This window comes from Lacerta agilis, chromosome 16 (assembly GCF_009819535.1).
Source record: "Lacerta agilis isolate rLacAgi1 chromosome 16, rLacAgi1.pri, whole genome shotgun sequence".
In the NCBI taxonomy this organism is placed as follows: domain Eukaryota; kingdom Metazoa; phylum Chordata; class Lepidosauria; order Squamata; family Lacertidae; genus Lacerta; species Lacerta agilis.
In genome coordinates, this window is record NC_046327.1 from 10,460,029 (window position 1) to 10,475,413 (window position 15,385).

The 15,385-nt window shown below is 42.9% G+C and overlaps 1 protein-coding gene across 1 annotated transcript in view; it reads right to left on the bottom strand.

Annotated features, from left to right (window-relative positions):
- The window catches only part of LOC117060754 (multiple PDZ domain protein-like), a 58,052-nt gene that overhangs the window by 20,278 nt on the left and 22,389 nt on the right, over window positions 1–15,385 (bottom strand). The window contains 8 exon segments of the mRNA XM_033173273.1: window positions 552–738; window positions 2,387–2,461; window positions 2,568–2,660; window positions 3,805–3,885; window positions 5,455–5,545; window positions 5,792–5,883; window positions 8,207–8,403; window positions 8,973–9,135. Coding sequence (XP_033029164.1) covers window positions 552–738; window positions 2,387–2,461; window positions 2,568–2,660; window positions 3,805–3,885; window positions 5,455–5,545; window positions 5,792–5,883; window positions 8,207–8,403; window positions 8,973–9,135 — 979 coding nt within the window.

Genomic DNA, 15,385 nt, shown 5'->3' on the forward strand with positions numbered 1-15,385 from the left:
GCGACTTACAGCACTATATAAACATTAAAATCAATTACAACAAAGCCAATTAAAAAAAACACATTTATACAGACAAAAGACAGGTCTTACAGAACCTGCCACACAAATGGAATAATATTCATATTAAGGCCCAAAAGCCTGGGTAAAAAGGCAAGTTTTTGCCTGCTGCATAAAAATAAAGATGGTGTCTGGCAAGCCTCCATACAGAAAGCCTTGTTGCTGGGCTTATGACCCGTGGCTTGTTTTAACAATGGTTTGTTATTTTATCTAAATGTAATAGCTTTGCTTAAGCATCCTTTGTTTGGCCATCCCACCCTAGACACTCACTAAGAGAAAGAGGCCCAAGGAAACAGCAGCTTGAAAACAAACCAAGCTTTGGAGAAATAAATAAGCTGTGGATTCTAGTCTTGTCTGGGCATTGTCTCATGGTTTGGTGAAGAAAACCACGGCTAAAAACCGACCATGGTTTAGCTCTACGAATGAATGCAGCCATTGTAAGCATTTGTCACTGAATTCTTTTCCAAGACTTGAAGTAACTGGAAGATTCTTACTTTTAACTGACTCTGGTTCTGGTGATTCAGAAGGTGAAACAACGGCTGATTGTTGGATATTAGTTCTCTCACCCGAAGTAGTACTGTAAACCGGTGTTTGTGGCTGAGCAGCTGTCTGACTCTCCTCTTCGGCTGAATTGATTGTGAGTTTCACAGTGGGCTTTGATGTCTTCAGCAAACTGATAAACTTGAACAGTAAAAAAAGAGAGCAAACTTTCATGTAACAAGCCAATATAGATACATTTTTTTTTTCCATTCTAGAGTACAGAAAATAGTATAGCAGGCATATTGTAACAGGTTTCCAAGAGTCCTAGGGACTGAGGTCCTGTTAGCTCCCCCAAAAAATATTTGAGAGGGGCAGGGGCCCCCAAAGTCAATGGGCATTGGCATTCAAATGGTGTGTGTGCCACACCTTGTAACTGATTATGTGGGCTGCTGCACCCCACATATTTTATTCAAGTCAAGGTAGATGCCACTTCTTTCAACACAAAACTTTTTTTATTTTTAAATGCCCTGTGTTCCTCAGGTGAAAGGCAGTGTAGAAATTTAATAAATAATAATGAAATAATAAATTTAATTCAGCTGCTTTAAAAAGGGAGCTCTCTCCTTCCCCTCCCAAGAGCTGATCACTAGAACTGCAATTAATAGGTTAAGTACACATGCAACCACCAGTGCTCCATTTATTTTATATATATATATATATATATATATATATATATATATATATATATATATTGCTGCCCTTCCTAACAAAGGAACCATGGGCTGCAAACAACAAAACAGGATTAAAAGCATTTAAATATCGGCTACAGATATGGAAAATAGATGAGACTAAATAAGATAGAAGTTTGATAATGAAATTAGATTCAGAATAAGATTAGGTATAAATTGATGATTATATAATGTTAAGAATTTACTAACGATGTTATACAATGAACGCAGAAGGAGTGGACGTGAGGAAGTCAACTAACAATGTTAAGGAATAGAATGATTATAGTTTTTATAGTTGTTTTTTGTTTTTTATCTTTTTTGTATTTTTGTATCTTATTTTTTTGATTTTTTGATTTTGTATTTTATATTTGTATTTTTATATAATTTTTGTTATAGTTTGCAGTGTTTGTTTGTTTGGTTTGTGTTTTATTATCGAAAATTTAATAAAAAATTATTTTTTAAAAAGCATTTAAATATCCTCACAGCTAAATAATATGCCCCACGAGCCACTTCAACTTCCCTAAAAAAAAAAAAGAAGAAGAAGAAGCCAACATAAAGTTGTTATCTTGGGTTCAGAAGTGTGTCAGGAAGGAATGAGAAGGAAAAGAAAAGATTTAGCAACCCTCCTGAAACAGACAGAGCACCCCTGGTCCTGTAGCACCTGACTAAATGCCTAAATAGAATCCTGGAATCCAGGTGGCGCTGTGGGTTAAACCACAGAGTCTAGGGCTTGCTGATAAGAAGGTCAGCGGTTCGAATCCCTGCCATGGGGTGAGCTCCCGTTGCTCGGTCCCAGCTCCTGCCCACCTAGCAGTTCGAAAGCACATCAAAGTGCAAGTAGATAAATAGGGACCGCTCCAGCGGGGTGTTTCCGTGCGCTGCTCTGGTTCGCCAGAAGCGGCTTTGTCATGCTGGCCACATGACCCGGAAGCTGTCTGTGGACAAACGCCGGCTCCCTTGGCCTATAGAGCGAGATGAGCGCCGCAACCCCAGAGTCGGACACGACTGGACCTGATGGTCAGGGGTCCCTTTACCTTTACCTTATCTGTATCTTTTATGCCCTTCAACGGTTGTATAGAACAGGCGTCAAGTAAGTTTCATGCTGTAAGGAATTGCTCAAGTACCTTTTCTATAGGATACCCCACAACAACTTCATCGTCCACTGCCAGAATCTGATCTCCAACCTTAATTCGGCCATCCTGAAATAAAAATAACAACATTAGGATGGGGTGGGGGCAGAAGGTTTTCCCCATGTATACACTTCTCATCTTCTTCTCTGAAAGGGTGGCAATTTAACAGCCTTACCTTTCCTGCTGCACCATGCTCTGTTAAGCTCTGAATAACCACACCGTTAAATGTGTCTTCTTCACCGATGGCAATACCTATGCCTCCTTGATCCTAAGAAATACAAAAAGACACCCAGAGTTATAGAAGAACGTCAGCCAAAGCTGTCTTAAGCATGAATGCTTGAGGAGTGCTGTTAATTTCTTTAAAAGTTGACCCAAATGATCTGCACCACTTGGAATACGTTGATCAAAACGAGTTCACTCCTCTGAAACTTGTGGCACCGTCCCTGGCAGTTTAAATGATGCAAGATGCATATTAAATACTTTTTTCAGAAAATACACATTTAAAAAAGCGAGACAGAGAGACTGACTAGTGGTGGCATCAAAGCAGAGATTAATGCAGAAAGGACAGAACTATGGAACATATACAGAGAGACTGTGTGCATCTATATGATTTAGACATTTGTTGCTCTTGAATACTGGCTCTTGAATAAATAGGTTTTTTTTGTATGCTTGTAATTTGTTTGATTATTTGTTCCTTTTTAAAACACATGCACACACAAAAAATATTCCTAAGTAAATCCATGTTTATGAGTATGCACTTCATAAAACAATTCAGTTAAAAATATATTCACTGCCGATAAGTACAGATATAAGAGAAAGGCTCCATTTGTACAAAACAAAAAACAGCATTTAGTATTACAAGACCTAGCCTTGAGTACTGAGTTCTACACCCTAAAACTGTGGTTAATTATATTTAGTTGAAACAAGGGGCGGGAGCTGGGTTGTTTTAACAAATCCTAATTACCATTTCCCACAGCTTGTCTAAGTCTAGACAATACAGCAATATGTGGTTAATCTAAAATTAAAGCAAAATAAATAAATAAATTTCAAATTCCTCCACACTGGAGTACCAGTGAAAGGGAGAGTGAGAGTGTGAGCCCGAGGCCTGCTACAACTCATTTCCATGGTTTAGTTATGTTTTGAATGAAGCCAAGCACATTGCTGGATTTTGGGAAGTCCAAGATAAAATGAGCAACAGCATAATGACCACATAGATAACCCCATGCGATCCAATATAAAATGGGAAAACACGTGGATTCTGAGAATGAAACTGAGTGTTGGTTGTAAGATTGAAAACTGAGACCATTAGAGAAATTTGTTCATTCACAGTAGGAAATGGTTCCTTCCTCTTCAGGCTAAAGAAATTACAGACAGAATTCTGTTTGGGACCATTTGCATCAGCATCTACTCACTTTAGGCAATTCCACATTTTTAATATTCTTATATAAACTCTGGTCTATGGGAAAAATAGAGCTTGGGTCATTCACTTCACCCTGAAAGAAAAAAAAATTGTATCAAAATATATCAATACAGAAAACATAACAAGCCATGTTCGTTATAGAGGTCGCAGAACCGATGCATCTAATGATATCCTAAAAGAACCAAGGTCACGAACAACGCTATACCAAACACACACAGATCATAACCGGTTATTATCTTTGTGTGTTTGGTCTAATGATATCCCGGCAACGAACAATTTACACACCTCCAATTGATATGGGACATGCACATGTAAAAAAAGGTAAAGATAAGGTAAAGGACCCCCGGACTATTAAGTCCAGTCAAAGGCGACTATGGGGTTGTGGTGCTCATCTCGCTTTCAGGCGAAGGGAGCTGGCTTTTGTCCACAGACAGCTTTCTGGGTCATGTGGCCAGCAGGACTAAACTGCTTCTGGCACAGCCAAACACCATGACGGAAACCAGAGCACATGGAAACACCGTTTACCTTCCCGCTGCAGCGGTACCTATTTATCTACTGGCACTGGTGTGCTTTCGAACTGCTAGGTTGGCAGGAGCTGGGAAAGAGCAACGGGAGCTCACTCTGTTGCAGGGATTTGAACTGACAACCTTCTGACCGGCAAGCCCAAGAGGCTCAGTGGTTTAGACCACAGCGCCACCCGCATCCCTTCATGCGCACGTGCACTGCGGCAACCAGGAAATGTCCGGAAAAAGGGGCAGGGCAGAACGGGTTTATGTCTGCTTTGCCATTGTACACAATGACCCAGAACGCAACCCCAACGCAGATTGGGGGTCGCCTGTACTAATGGCAATCTCATTTCTCTGTGTGGCAGACCTTATGGAGCCAAAATGTCACTGTCCACATAGGAGATAAGGTATTTGGGGGAGGCGGAGAGAAGCCACTGAGCATGCTCATTGTTCACAAGGTCTTAACTGGCTGCTGGGGGCAAACATGAAAAACCAAGGTGGGAGGGGCAATGGAGCAGGATATCATGGAAGCAGCAGTGCTCTGTGCTGCAACATTTTGTTTAACACAAACTTCCCTCCTCGCCCCCACTTTCAGATTTATATTAAAGTACCTCTGTTAAAGGGACATGGGTGGCGCTGTGGGTTAAACCACAGAGCCTAAGGCTTGCCAATCAAAAGGTCGGCGGTTCGATTCCCTGCGACGGGGTGAGCTCCTGTTGCTCGGTCCCTGCTCCTGCCCACCTAGCAGTTTGAAAGCATGTCAAAGTGCAAGCACAGTAGATAAATAGGTACCGCTCCGGCAGGAAGGTAAACGGCGTTTCTGTGCGCTGCTCTAGTTCGCCAGAAGCGGCTTAGTCATGCTGGCCACATGACCTGGAAGCTGTACGCTGGCTCCCTCGGCCAGTAAAGCGAGATGAGCGCTGCGACCCCAGAGTCGTCCGCGAGTGGACCTAATGGTCAGGGGTCCTTTCCCTTTCCCTTTACCACAGTTAAAATCTGTTCAAGTCTTGCTAAATTCTACCTTGATTCCTCTGTTTAGAAGCTATTTACAACATACTAAACAGCACCCCCCCTTTTTCCATCCCTACCAGTATTATTTCTATCACATGAATATAAATATGAAATACGTATTGTACCTCTTCATACTGAAGTAGCCCAGAAGAGGAAGGTGAAGTCTCTGCTGATTTCCCAGGACAAACAGCCATCTGTTGGATAGCATCTTTGTTTCTATAATATATGGAGAAGACAGGTTTTAAAATGAACTCTGTAATACTTTCGATACCTAAAGCATTTGCTTTTTGAAGGACATACTCACAATAGTGGTAAATCCTAAAAAGCAAATATATCATTCAGGGAAGCTTTTAGCAATGCTTCAAAAGTTGAATTACAGGTATATGGGAAAAGATACTGTTGAATATGCATTTATTCATTACAAAATGTTAAAAATAGATATAAGCATAAGAGGTTGCCTACCTGATAAATATGATTTTTACTTTAGAAGGTGCACATTTTATTATTGAAGATGCATTCTGGTGAGTCTTTCCATAGAGAACTTGTCCATTTATCTAGATAAATCAGAATGGCATGGATACTTACTTTAATTATGAGTACCAGCTTTGTTCCACAGACAAAAGCAAACTTGATTTCTTTGTCGCTACTGTTATTAAAACTGCTATTCAACCATTATGGTTGCAATGCGCTAATCCTGCATCTCTATACTACAATTGTTATCTCCTTTTTTAATATATAAAACAGCTGCTGGTTTGTGTTTGGCTCTCGACTGGCTGAAATCGTCCTTTGTTAGGTTGCAGTGGGCTGGCTGACATTGGGAACATCGTTATCAATTTCCACTAGTGATTGATCACCTCGTGACTCACTGTTTGTCAAATGGGAGGGGCGGGGGGGGGGGAACGCATGAAGACAGCAGAGCAAGTAAAGGTAAATCAGCCCACTCCAACCAGGTCATTTTTAAAATGAGCGTGGAAATGGAAATAAAAGGTATTTTATGCAGTCCCTGGAGTGCATTCAAGTCCCCATTGAACAGAGTAAGATTTGCTTCAGATTAAACATACATGGGATTGTTGTGCTATTGCATACTGTGTCTAAACAATGTGCTTTAATCCTTGAGGCCAGAGACACTTTTGCACAGCTTTTATGGGTACACCAATCACACCTGTTCCTGGAAAAGGGAGATGTGAGCATGTTAACACATGCCTTGGTCACATTGAAGTTTAGTGCAACATACTGTACATGGGGCTACCTTTGAAGAATACCTGGAAACTTCAGTTGGTTATGATATGCTGCAGCCTGTCTATACTGACTAGCGCCCATTATTTAGAATATGTGACCCCCTATTTGTCCAAGCTCCTAGACCATTTCTGAGCCCAATTCTAAGCACTGGTGATGATTATGCTGAGAGCCCTAAATGGCTTGGTACTGTGATATTTAAAAGAATGTCTTCTGAAAAATCCTGCCTATCCACTGATGTGTTTTGGAGTGCTGCTGCTCCTCCATGTATCACTCCTGTCCAAACAGCAGCTGTTGGATACACAGGATGAGGCCTTTTTCAGTTGTTGCACATGGACTGTGCCCCATTCCCAAAACCCCCTCAACATTTTGATATATAATTAAAATAGTAACATTTCACTGTGGTTTTGTTGTAAAAACTGGATGACACTGCTGGCTCCTGAACACTTGTTTTTTTCTACCAGTTATTTTTAATCTTGCTATTTACTTTATTTTAGATGTTAGGCTTTTTGTTGCTGTGCCTTGAAACTACTGTCATGAGCTATCTGGCTCGTTTCCCAATTTATGGGGCAGAAAGAGGTGTGTATAAATCTTTTGCTTAAAAAAGAAAGAGTTTATATTTTATAAATAAACACACTGACACCTACATAGTTATCCTGCAGTATTTATTTACTAAAATACGTGTGATAACCACTAGCCTACCTGGTTTTTAAATAAGGGTTAAACGGAGCCGTGGAGGCTCTCAGCATTAGCCAAGGTAGCTAAATAAAGTCTCATGCTCACTATACCTCTGAATATACAATACTGGTGGCAAACAAATGATAGAGGGGGTAGCTTCCATGTTGATACCCTGTTTGTGAGCTACAAGAGTAATCAGCCTGGCCACTGGTGGAAACAAAATGGCGGGCTGGATAAACTGTAGATTAAATGTGCTATATCTTAGTCCACTTCTTTTTCTATTCTAATCCTGTTATATTCTAGCATCCAGCACTAAATTTCCTATAGGACCTAGTGCTCAGTATTGAATAATTCAAAAGCTTCCACCTTCTTCTATCAACCCAAAGAGTGGTCCAATGAATGATAAAATCCATTGTGTATCTCCCTTCATCTGAGACTAACAATGAAATCTGAGATGATGTTGGCTACTTCTGTGACATTAGTCCTGGTAAAACTTTGGAGACCAAGAAAGGGGGTGAGACATCAGGCAATCAAACGTAACTAAAGACCTAAGGGGAAAGCTTCAGGATGAATGACAACATATTAGCAGTACAACCCTATATATAAATCCCATTGAGCTCCAAGAGGCTTACTCCCAATTAAGTGGAACAGGGCCGCTGTCTTGCTGTTTCATTAAATCGTGGCTTTCTTTGTCTCAAAACCATAGCAAAGGTATTTATTTCTCCTGTTTCATAGCATCTATTTATTTCTTCAGTACTAGCATAGTTGAAAAACAATCCTGACCGCAAACATAAAATTTATAATGGGAAGCCAGTATGATTGTAAAGAAAGGCAATACTGATTAAAAGAACGTGCTGTTAATTAAAGGCTGCATTTTGCACCAATAATCGAATGTTCCCCACCCCAACCCCCCGTCCTTAGAGTCAGCATGTTTCGTTTTAAGTATAATTACTAGACACTTACTTCCAGTAACTCGTCTGCAATCTGCAGCCTGCCATCTTTTCCAGCTGCTCCGTTTGGATCAATTCCCACTACAAAAACGCTCATCTTGGACCGGTCTTTGTTCCCAGCTAGGCTGAGTCCTAAGCCAGTCTTCCCTTTCTCCAACTCTATCATGTGCAGATCTCCAGACAGATGCCCATACCGGTGACTGATCTTTCCTAATCATAAGGAGAGAGAAATTGGGTGGCAAGGGCAGAATTTATCTTCAAAAACTTAAAAAGAGTGCAAACTTTGGAAATTCAGCAGTCATTATCATAAACCATAATCTCAGACAGACTGCAACAATTTGAATAGGAATCTATGGTTCTTTTCCAGTAAAATGCCTCCAGGCATTTCATTTTATCAGAATGGAAGAGTAGAAAATCTCTCCCTTACTGCTCTATACAGTCTGCCTGTGTGTGTGTGTGTGTCTGTGTGTGTGTGCATATTTGTGTGTGTACACACTCACACAAACACACACACACTCAAATCTTCCACACATATTTGTGTTTTTAAGATTTTTTTCTAATAGCAGCAATTATGGAAAAGACAACCAGAGAATAGAGCTTAATATGTTTGCCCATTATGCAAAAGACAGAATCTGAATTCATACAACAAAATGTACATAGCAAAAAATAATGTTGTTTCCACAAGTTATTCAAGCAAGATTAAAAAAAGGGAAATGACCGTCACATAGTACATGAAGATGTAAACAATTGTGAAAGGTTCTCTCAAGAATCAAACTTACTCCAGCTGTACCCGAACTCATCTTCCTTATCCAGCTCTTCCAGGTATTGGTTGCAGGATTGCTGCAAAACCTCACTGCTCATTCCTGGAGACAGGGAAGGAGGCGGCAGGAGCAGGTTACAAGACGAAGTCTTTTCCGGCTCTGAATCTGACTGGCTAGATGCCTGTGGAGAGTAAGGAAAATACAGTGGCTGGGAACGTGCAGACTGGCACTGGGCAAAGAAAAATGCATGAAGTGATGACAAAGAAAGGGTTGGGCCTTTGAAGTTAAAATACTGTGCAATAATAGAACAGAAAGGCAATCACAGATGGGGGGGAAAACAGCATGGTAAACGAAGGTTCAGATGCACTTTAAGCAAGCAGGATAGTTACTAAAAGCCAAATTCAGTGAAGGTTTATGTGCTGGGTGGCCTACATGCCAAGGACTTACATAGACGTGAAAGTGTATTTCCAAAACCAAAAACAGTATCATGAAGGAAGGAAGGAAGGGAGGGAGGAAGGGAGGGAGGGAGATAATTTTACTGATTCCCAAAGAAAAGTGGCTGAGATGTGTAGTTTTGAAGATTCATATAGAAAAGTGCCTTTGTTCAAAAGGTGGGGAGGGGGAAGAGGGAAACTCAAATGAGGCTTTGGATCCAAATTTCCCATGCACAGAACTCTGCTCCCCGTACATGCCTACTTCTGTGTCCCCGAAGCCCTCTTGAAACAAGCCAGAGAGTGTTGCCGGACCTCTCCAGAACACAATAGAAGTTGGTTTGGGAACCTGCATGAGAGATTGTGGGGATTGTCTCCTACCCTCTCCTTTGGGAGCTTCCATTCGCCAAAGGGACACTCTGGAAACAACCGTGTGTGTGTGTGCATTTAACTTTATTTCAATACTTAGCATGTGCATATATAATAACTATATGCACACAACTTCAGATTTTGTGCGGCTGAATGTTTCCGAACACAACCAAAAACCAAGGCGCGAGTTCCGACTGGCTGCAGGAGCTTCCTGCACTCAATTGGAAGCCGCATTGGACTTTCGGCTTCCAAAAAAATGTTCGCAAACCGGAACACTCACTTCCGGGTTGGCAGTGTTCGGGAGCCAAAATGTTCGAGTCGCAAGGCGTTCCAGAACCAAGGTACAACTGTAAAGAGTCTGGGCATTGTATGGTCTTTATAAAGAAGTTATCAATCACCTAGAAGAGTTATTTGGTTTCCTAGCTGTAAGCTACTCTGTAAGCTGCATATCATCAACAATACACACACACACACACGCACGCACACACAGACAAAACGTGGCCCACTTGTATGTAGAGGTATGGGACCCAACTGTGGCAAATGGTCCCACTAAGGTAACACATGAAGAGACCCTATAAGAGTGAATGGGAGCAACATGATTGTCTTCGGCGATTTGAACAGGGAGCTCTTAATAAGAACAATGTTGTTGTTGTTCAGTCGTTCAGTCGTGTCCGACTCTTCGTGACCCCATGGACCAGAGCATGCCAGGCACGACTATCTTTCACTGCCTCCCGCAGTTTGGCCAAACTCATGCTAGTCGCTTTGAGAACTCTGTCCAACCATCTACCTTAATTATGAAGAGTTGGCTCTCCAGGTATTGCTGGAATTCCAGCAATGATACCTGACAGTCGACCATGCTGCATGGAGGCTGATGGGAATTGTAGCCTGACAACTTCTGGAGAACCACAGGCTCCCCCATCACTGCTATAAAAGATGCAGAGATAAATACAAATGTGGCAATTCCCGAATCCTTCACTGTGGCATCCTGTGGGTTTCAGACAAAGGATTTGGGCGACAGTAAGTACAGAGAGAGCAGCATCACTCTGAAAGAAGCAGGTACACTTGGAAGAAGCATGTGGTCCTTTTGAAATGACCAAGGGGGCAAAATGGGTGGGGTTGAGGACAGACAGCACACAAGGAGTGCGGCACATACACTGGCTACGATAGTTAACTATAAATTAGGACAGTAGCCACAAATTAAAACAAACCTTAAACGGTGTAGGAGCAAAGGGGTTACATGGGGAGCAACTGGTGGTAAATCTAATTGGATTCTGCATATCCTATGGCAACAGAAAACAGGAGGCTGTTTATTACAGTATCCTTGGAGGAATGCTACTTTTTGTACTGTAGAAGTATTCTTACATAGGGAATGGGTTTTATATAAACTTTATTTTTTTAAATAAAATAATAATAATAATAATAATAATAATAATAATCACATCAGAATGACTCAACATTTCTTAAAGGGCCTAACATGGCTTATCACTACCAGTCATAGACCCTATCCAATTTGTATTCTCACGGGACTTGGGGCAACAAAATCCCTCTTGGGAGGAAATTGACAAAGACAATTCCGCAACCTGAGAACGAACACCTGTGCAACAATTTACTTTTACATGCAGATGTGCATGAAGTGGAACACCATAGCAGCCCCTCCAAAATCTGCTCAAGGGGGACCCCCAACTAGCTTTTGAAGGTGGCTCAGGGGCTGCAGGAGGGAGGAGAGGAAATGAAGTTTAAGTCCTGTTTTGTGAGCAAAAGTGTCTTCTACTCTCAGAACAGCAGTACTGGGGAGAACAGCAGAAAACCCCTTGCCTTTTGTTTGTTTTGAGAACCTAAGCCATGGGTAGGCAAACTACGGCCTGGGAGCCGGATCCAGCTCAATCGCCTTCTCAATCCGGCCCACAGATGGTCCGGAAATCAGCGTGTTTTTACATGAGCAGAATGTATCCTTTTACTTAAAATGCATCTTTGGGTTATTTGTGGGGCCTGCCTGGTGTTTTTACATGAGTAGAATGTGTGCTTTTATTAAAAATGCATCTCTGGATTATTTGTGGGGCATAAGAATTCCCCCCCCCAAAAATAAAGTCTGGCCCCCTACAAGGTCTGAGGGACAGTGGACCGGCCCTCTGCTGAAAAAGTTTGCTGACCCCTGACGTAAGCTGTTAGCTTATTAAAAGAAAAGTAAGTTTACTTCTATAGCCCTTACCTATACCACCAAGTATAGACAGAACGCTTGCATTTAAGCAGTTACGTGTCACTTTGGGGGCACAAGAATTCAGAAGGTAGTTTTTCCTCAGCTCAGCCTAACAAGCCAGAGACTAGGCAGAGGAACTTCTTGCATCTAAAGCATATGCTCCACCACTAAGCTTCATGACACACACACACCCATTTTCATGGCAACAAATAACAGATAACATAAAGTATCTGGGAGGGGAGGGGAACCTAAGGTAGAATCATAGAATTGTAGAGTTGGAAGGGACCACAAGGATCATCTAGTCCAACTCCCTGCAAGACAGGAATACAGGAATATTTTTCCCAACATGGGGCTTGACCCCCCCAACCCTGAGATTAAGAGTCTCATTCAGTGGCGGAGGAAGGCTCCGCGCTACTCGGGGCGGTGAAAAAACACGCCCCAGGAGCAGGGCGTTGTGGCGTCACATTGTGACATCACGATCGCCGGGCCGCCGCCACTTCCGCAGCCCCCTTTTAAGCTGCAGAGTGAAAAGGCGACTCGTGGGGCTGCTGAGCACTATTGGCGGTTCCCCGCTGATCGCGCACAGCAGCCCCACCGCCTTTTCCCTCTGCAGCTCAAAAGGGAGCCGCAGAAGCGGCGGTCCAACGACGGAGTGCGCCTGCGTGAAATGTCATGCAGGCACACTCCGTCGTCGGGCTGTGTGCTGCTGCTCCTGGGGTGACGGAGGGAGCGGCGGCGCGTGGGAGTGGCGGGAGGGGCCGCCGCTTGTCACCCCCACCCGCCGCTTGTCACCCCCACCCGTCGCTTGTCACCCCCGCCCTCCCGTCACCCGGGGCGTGCCGCCCCTACCGCCCCCCCCAGCGACGCCCCTGGTCTCATTCTCTACCAACTGAGGCATCAAGGTTAGTTAGATCTGTAGCCTGAATTCCCTTGCAGACAGCAGTGAGGAGCTGCTATTGACTTTGTCAGGACTGATCACAGAATTCTCCTGTGACCTGGTTGTGGCAGCGGCAATGCAACCAGTGATAGAAGAATGCCTCTACACAATTTATTTATAGTCTACTCTGACACATGACTATGTCCCACTGATATCAGTACAGCTAGCTCCCAGATAAGCGATTTGTGTTCTGTATTCTCCACATCATTCCTTAATATTCCTAATTCACCGGGGGGGGGGGGGGGGAGAAGAACCAAACTACTGTATTTCTGTTAATATTCTCAAAAAGATTTGGGAATGTGGTCATACTGGTCTTTCCCCAAGCAACAGGTTGCCTCTCTGTCTATGATTGTGGAACACCTGGTTTTGCGGTCAAATGGAAGCTTTTTGGGTGAGTATGGTGGACCTATCTCTGATAAGGAGAATGCTTTTCCTTCAGTAAGACACTGGCTTATTGACGTTTGTTCAAAAAAAAAAATCAAGTGAGGGAGAGGAGAAGGAGCAGAGAAAGAGAGGAACACATAAATTTTCACTGAGTCCATCGCAAACACCCATGCATCATCCAACCTTGTTAGTGTTGAACTGTAGCGGCTCAACAAAAGGGTTAGTGCTGCTGAAGGCAGGAGGCTTACTGAAAGGGTTGTACTGCAAGTAAGGCATAGGGAGGTTCTACGAGAAAAACAGAAAGGGGCTTGCTAACCAAAAGGCAGATACATTAGGACACTTCCACACAAACATGGACATCCCTTGGCCAACATCAAATCCAGGGGTCGGCAAACTTAGACCCGTGGGCTGGATCCAGCCCAATTGCCCTCTGGATCCGGCCCGTGAACGATTCTGCAACCACTGCCTGAATTGGCATGATCGCCATTTTTTCCCAATTTGGGGGGCGCCATTCCCCCCCCCAGTTTTCTCCCTCCCTTACTGTGGCAGCATCTCCTCCCTCCTCCTGGCTCCTCCCCACCCTGTGGAGGAAGGGGGGTGGGCTTTGATAGGAAACCTCACTGCTGGCTGCCTTTCCCCATGGCAGCACTGTGGCCTGGAGCTTGGCATGCCTGCTAGCCCCGCGCCTGGCAAAACTGGCTCAAAAAGGAGAGCCACCGCCAGCTCCCAACCTCAGGCAGAGCGGCGGCGCAGGTAGGCAGGGGGAGGGGAGGAGCTGGAGGAGAGAGGGGAAGAGAGAGAAGCCCCCTCCGCAGTTTGCAGCCACTAGGTCTGGGGGACAGTCAACCGGCCCCCTCCCAAAAAAGTTTGCTGACCCCTGGTCAAATCCATGTGTGAAAATGGTGGTCATGGATCAAATACCACAGAATTTCAGACACAATGCATTCCGATGGCAATTCACACATTCCGGCTGAGAATCACGGATAAATAAGGGTGTCGAGTGTTGCACCTGCATGCATGTTTGTACCGCCCTTTATGCATGAGACCTCTCCGTGGTTTTAAGCATCTCGAAAAGGAACAGGACTGCACCAAGATTGTTCCAAATATCCCTTCATTATCATTGCAAGTCCAAATTATAAAAGCAGGTACACACATCCATAATTTATGTTAGTGCAGTGGGAGGGTTTGCCTCTTAGCGCAACCACAGCAGTAGCTGTGATCCAGCATAGGTAGCATGAAAACAATATAACATATGCCAGGCACAAAGCTGCCTGGTGGATAAGGGATTAGGAGGAGGACCTCATGGTTACCGCCAAACCACAGTTGTCAGCCATAGTTAGAAGTAGGTTGGAAGTTGTGGTCTGACGTAACCATGATTAGCACCACTATAGATGTTGTCCTATGCAGGGTGTGTGTGTGTGTGTGTGTGTGTGTGTATAATTTTTTTAAAATAAATTGGATTTTAAAATAAAATGCCTCTGGAGGAAAAACCTTTCTAAATATAGTTTTCTGTTTAAGTTACAGGAAATAAGGATTTGTTTTAATTTTTTCACGTGTGCTAAAATCAGTCTTTTTTTAAAAAAATGTTTAACCACATCAGTTAACAAACATGGATACGTATTCCATAATGTTATTGTTTTAGTAGTTAAATATATTGTTCAAATTGTTATTGAGGAAATGATTATTATTCTCCTTCCAATAAAGTACAGCAGAGAAGTTGTCCAAATATAAACATTTGGCTTATCAAACCTCACAACAATTTCATAATTATCTGTCTACATATTTCTAATAGTATAACCAAATCAGTAATTTTTGATATAACTGTAAAAACTACTCTGAAAAAAATAAGATATTAAGATTATACCAGCTAGAATGAGTCTTTCTGTAACACACACACACACACACACACACACACACACACACACATATATATATAGTAAGACTTGGTATATATATATCCACCCTGGTCCTATGTCATCATTAGCTTAGACACTGAACGAAGGGGGAATCCCCATGCAAGATGTGACGAAGAGAGTGAGCACAACACAAGGGCAACAGATAATGAAAGCTCCAAAGCCCATGGGGTATTCCCAGTCTCCTAACAAATCCTATG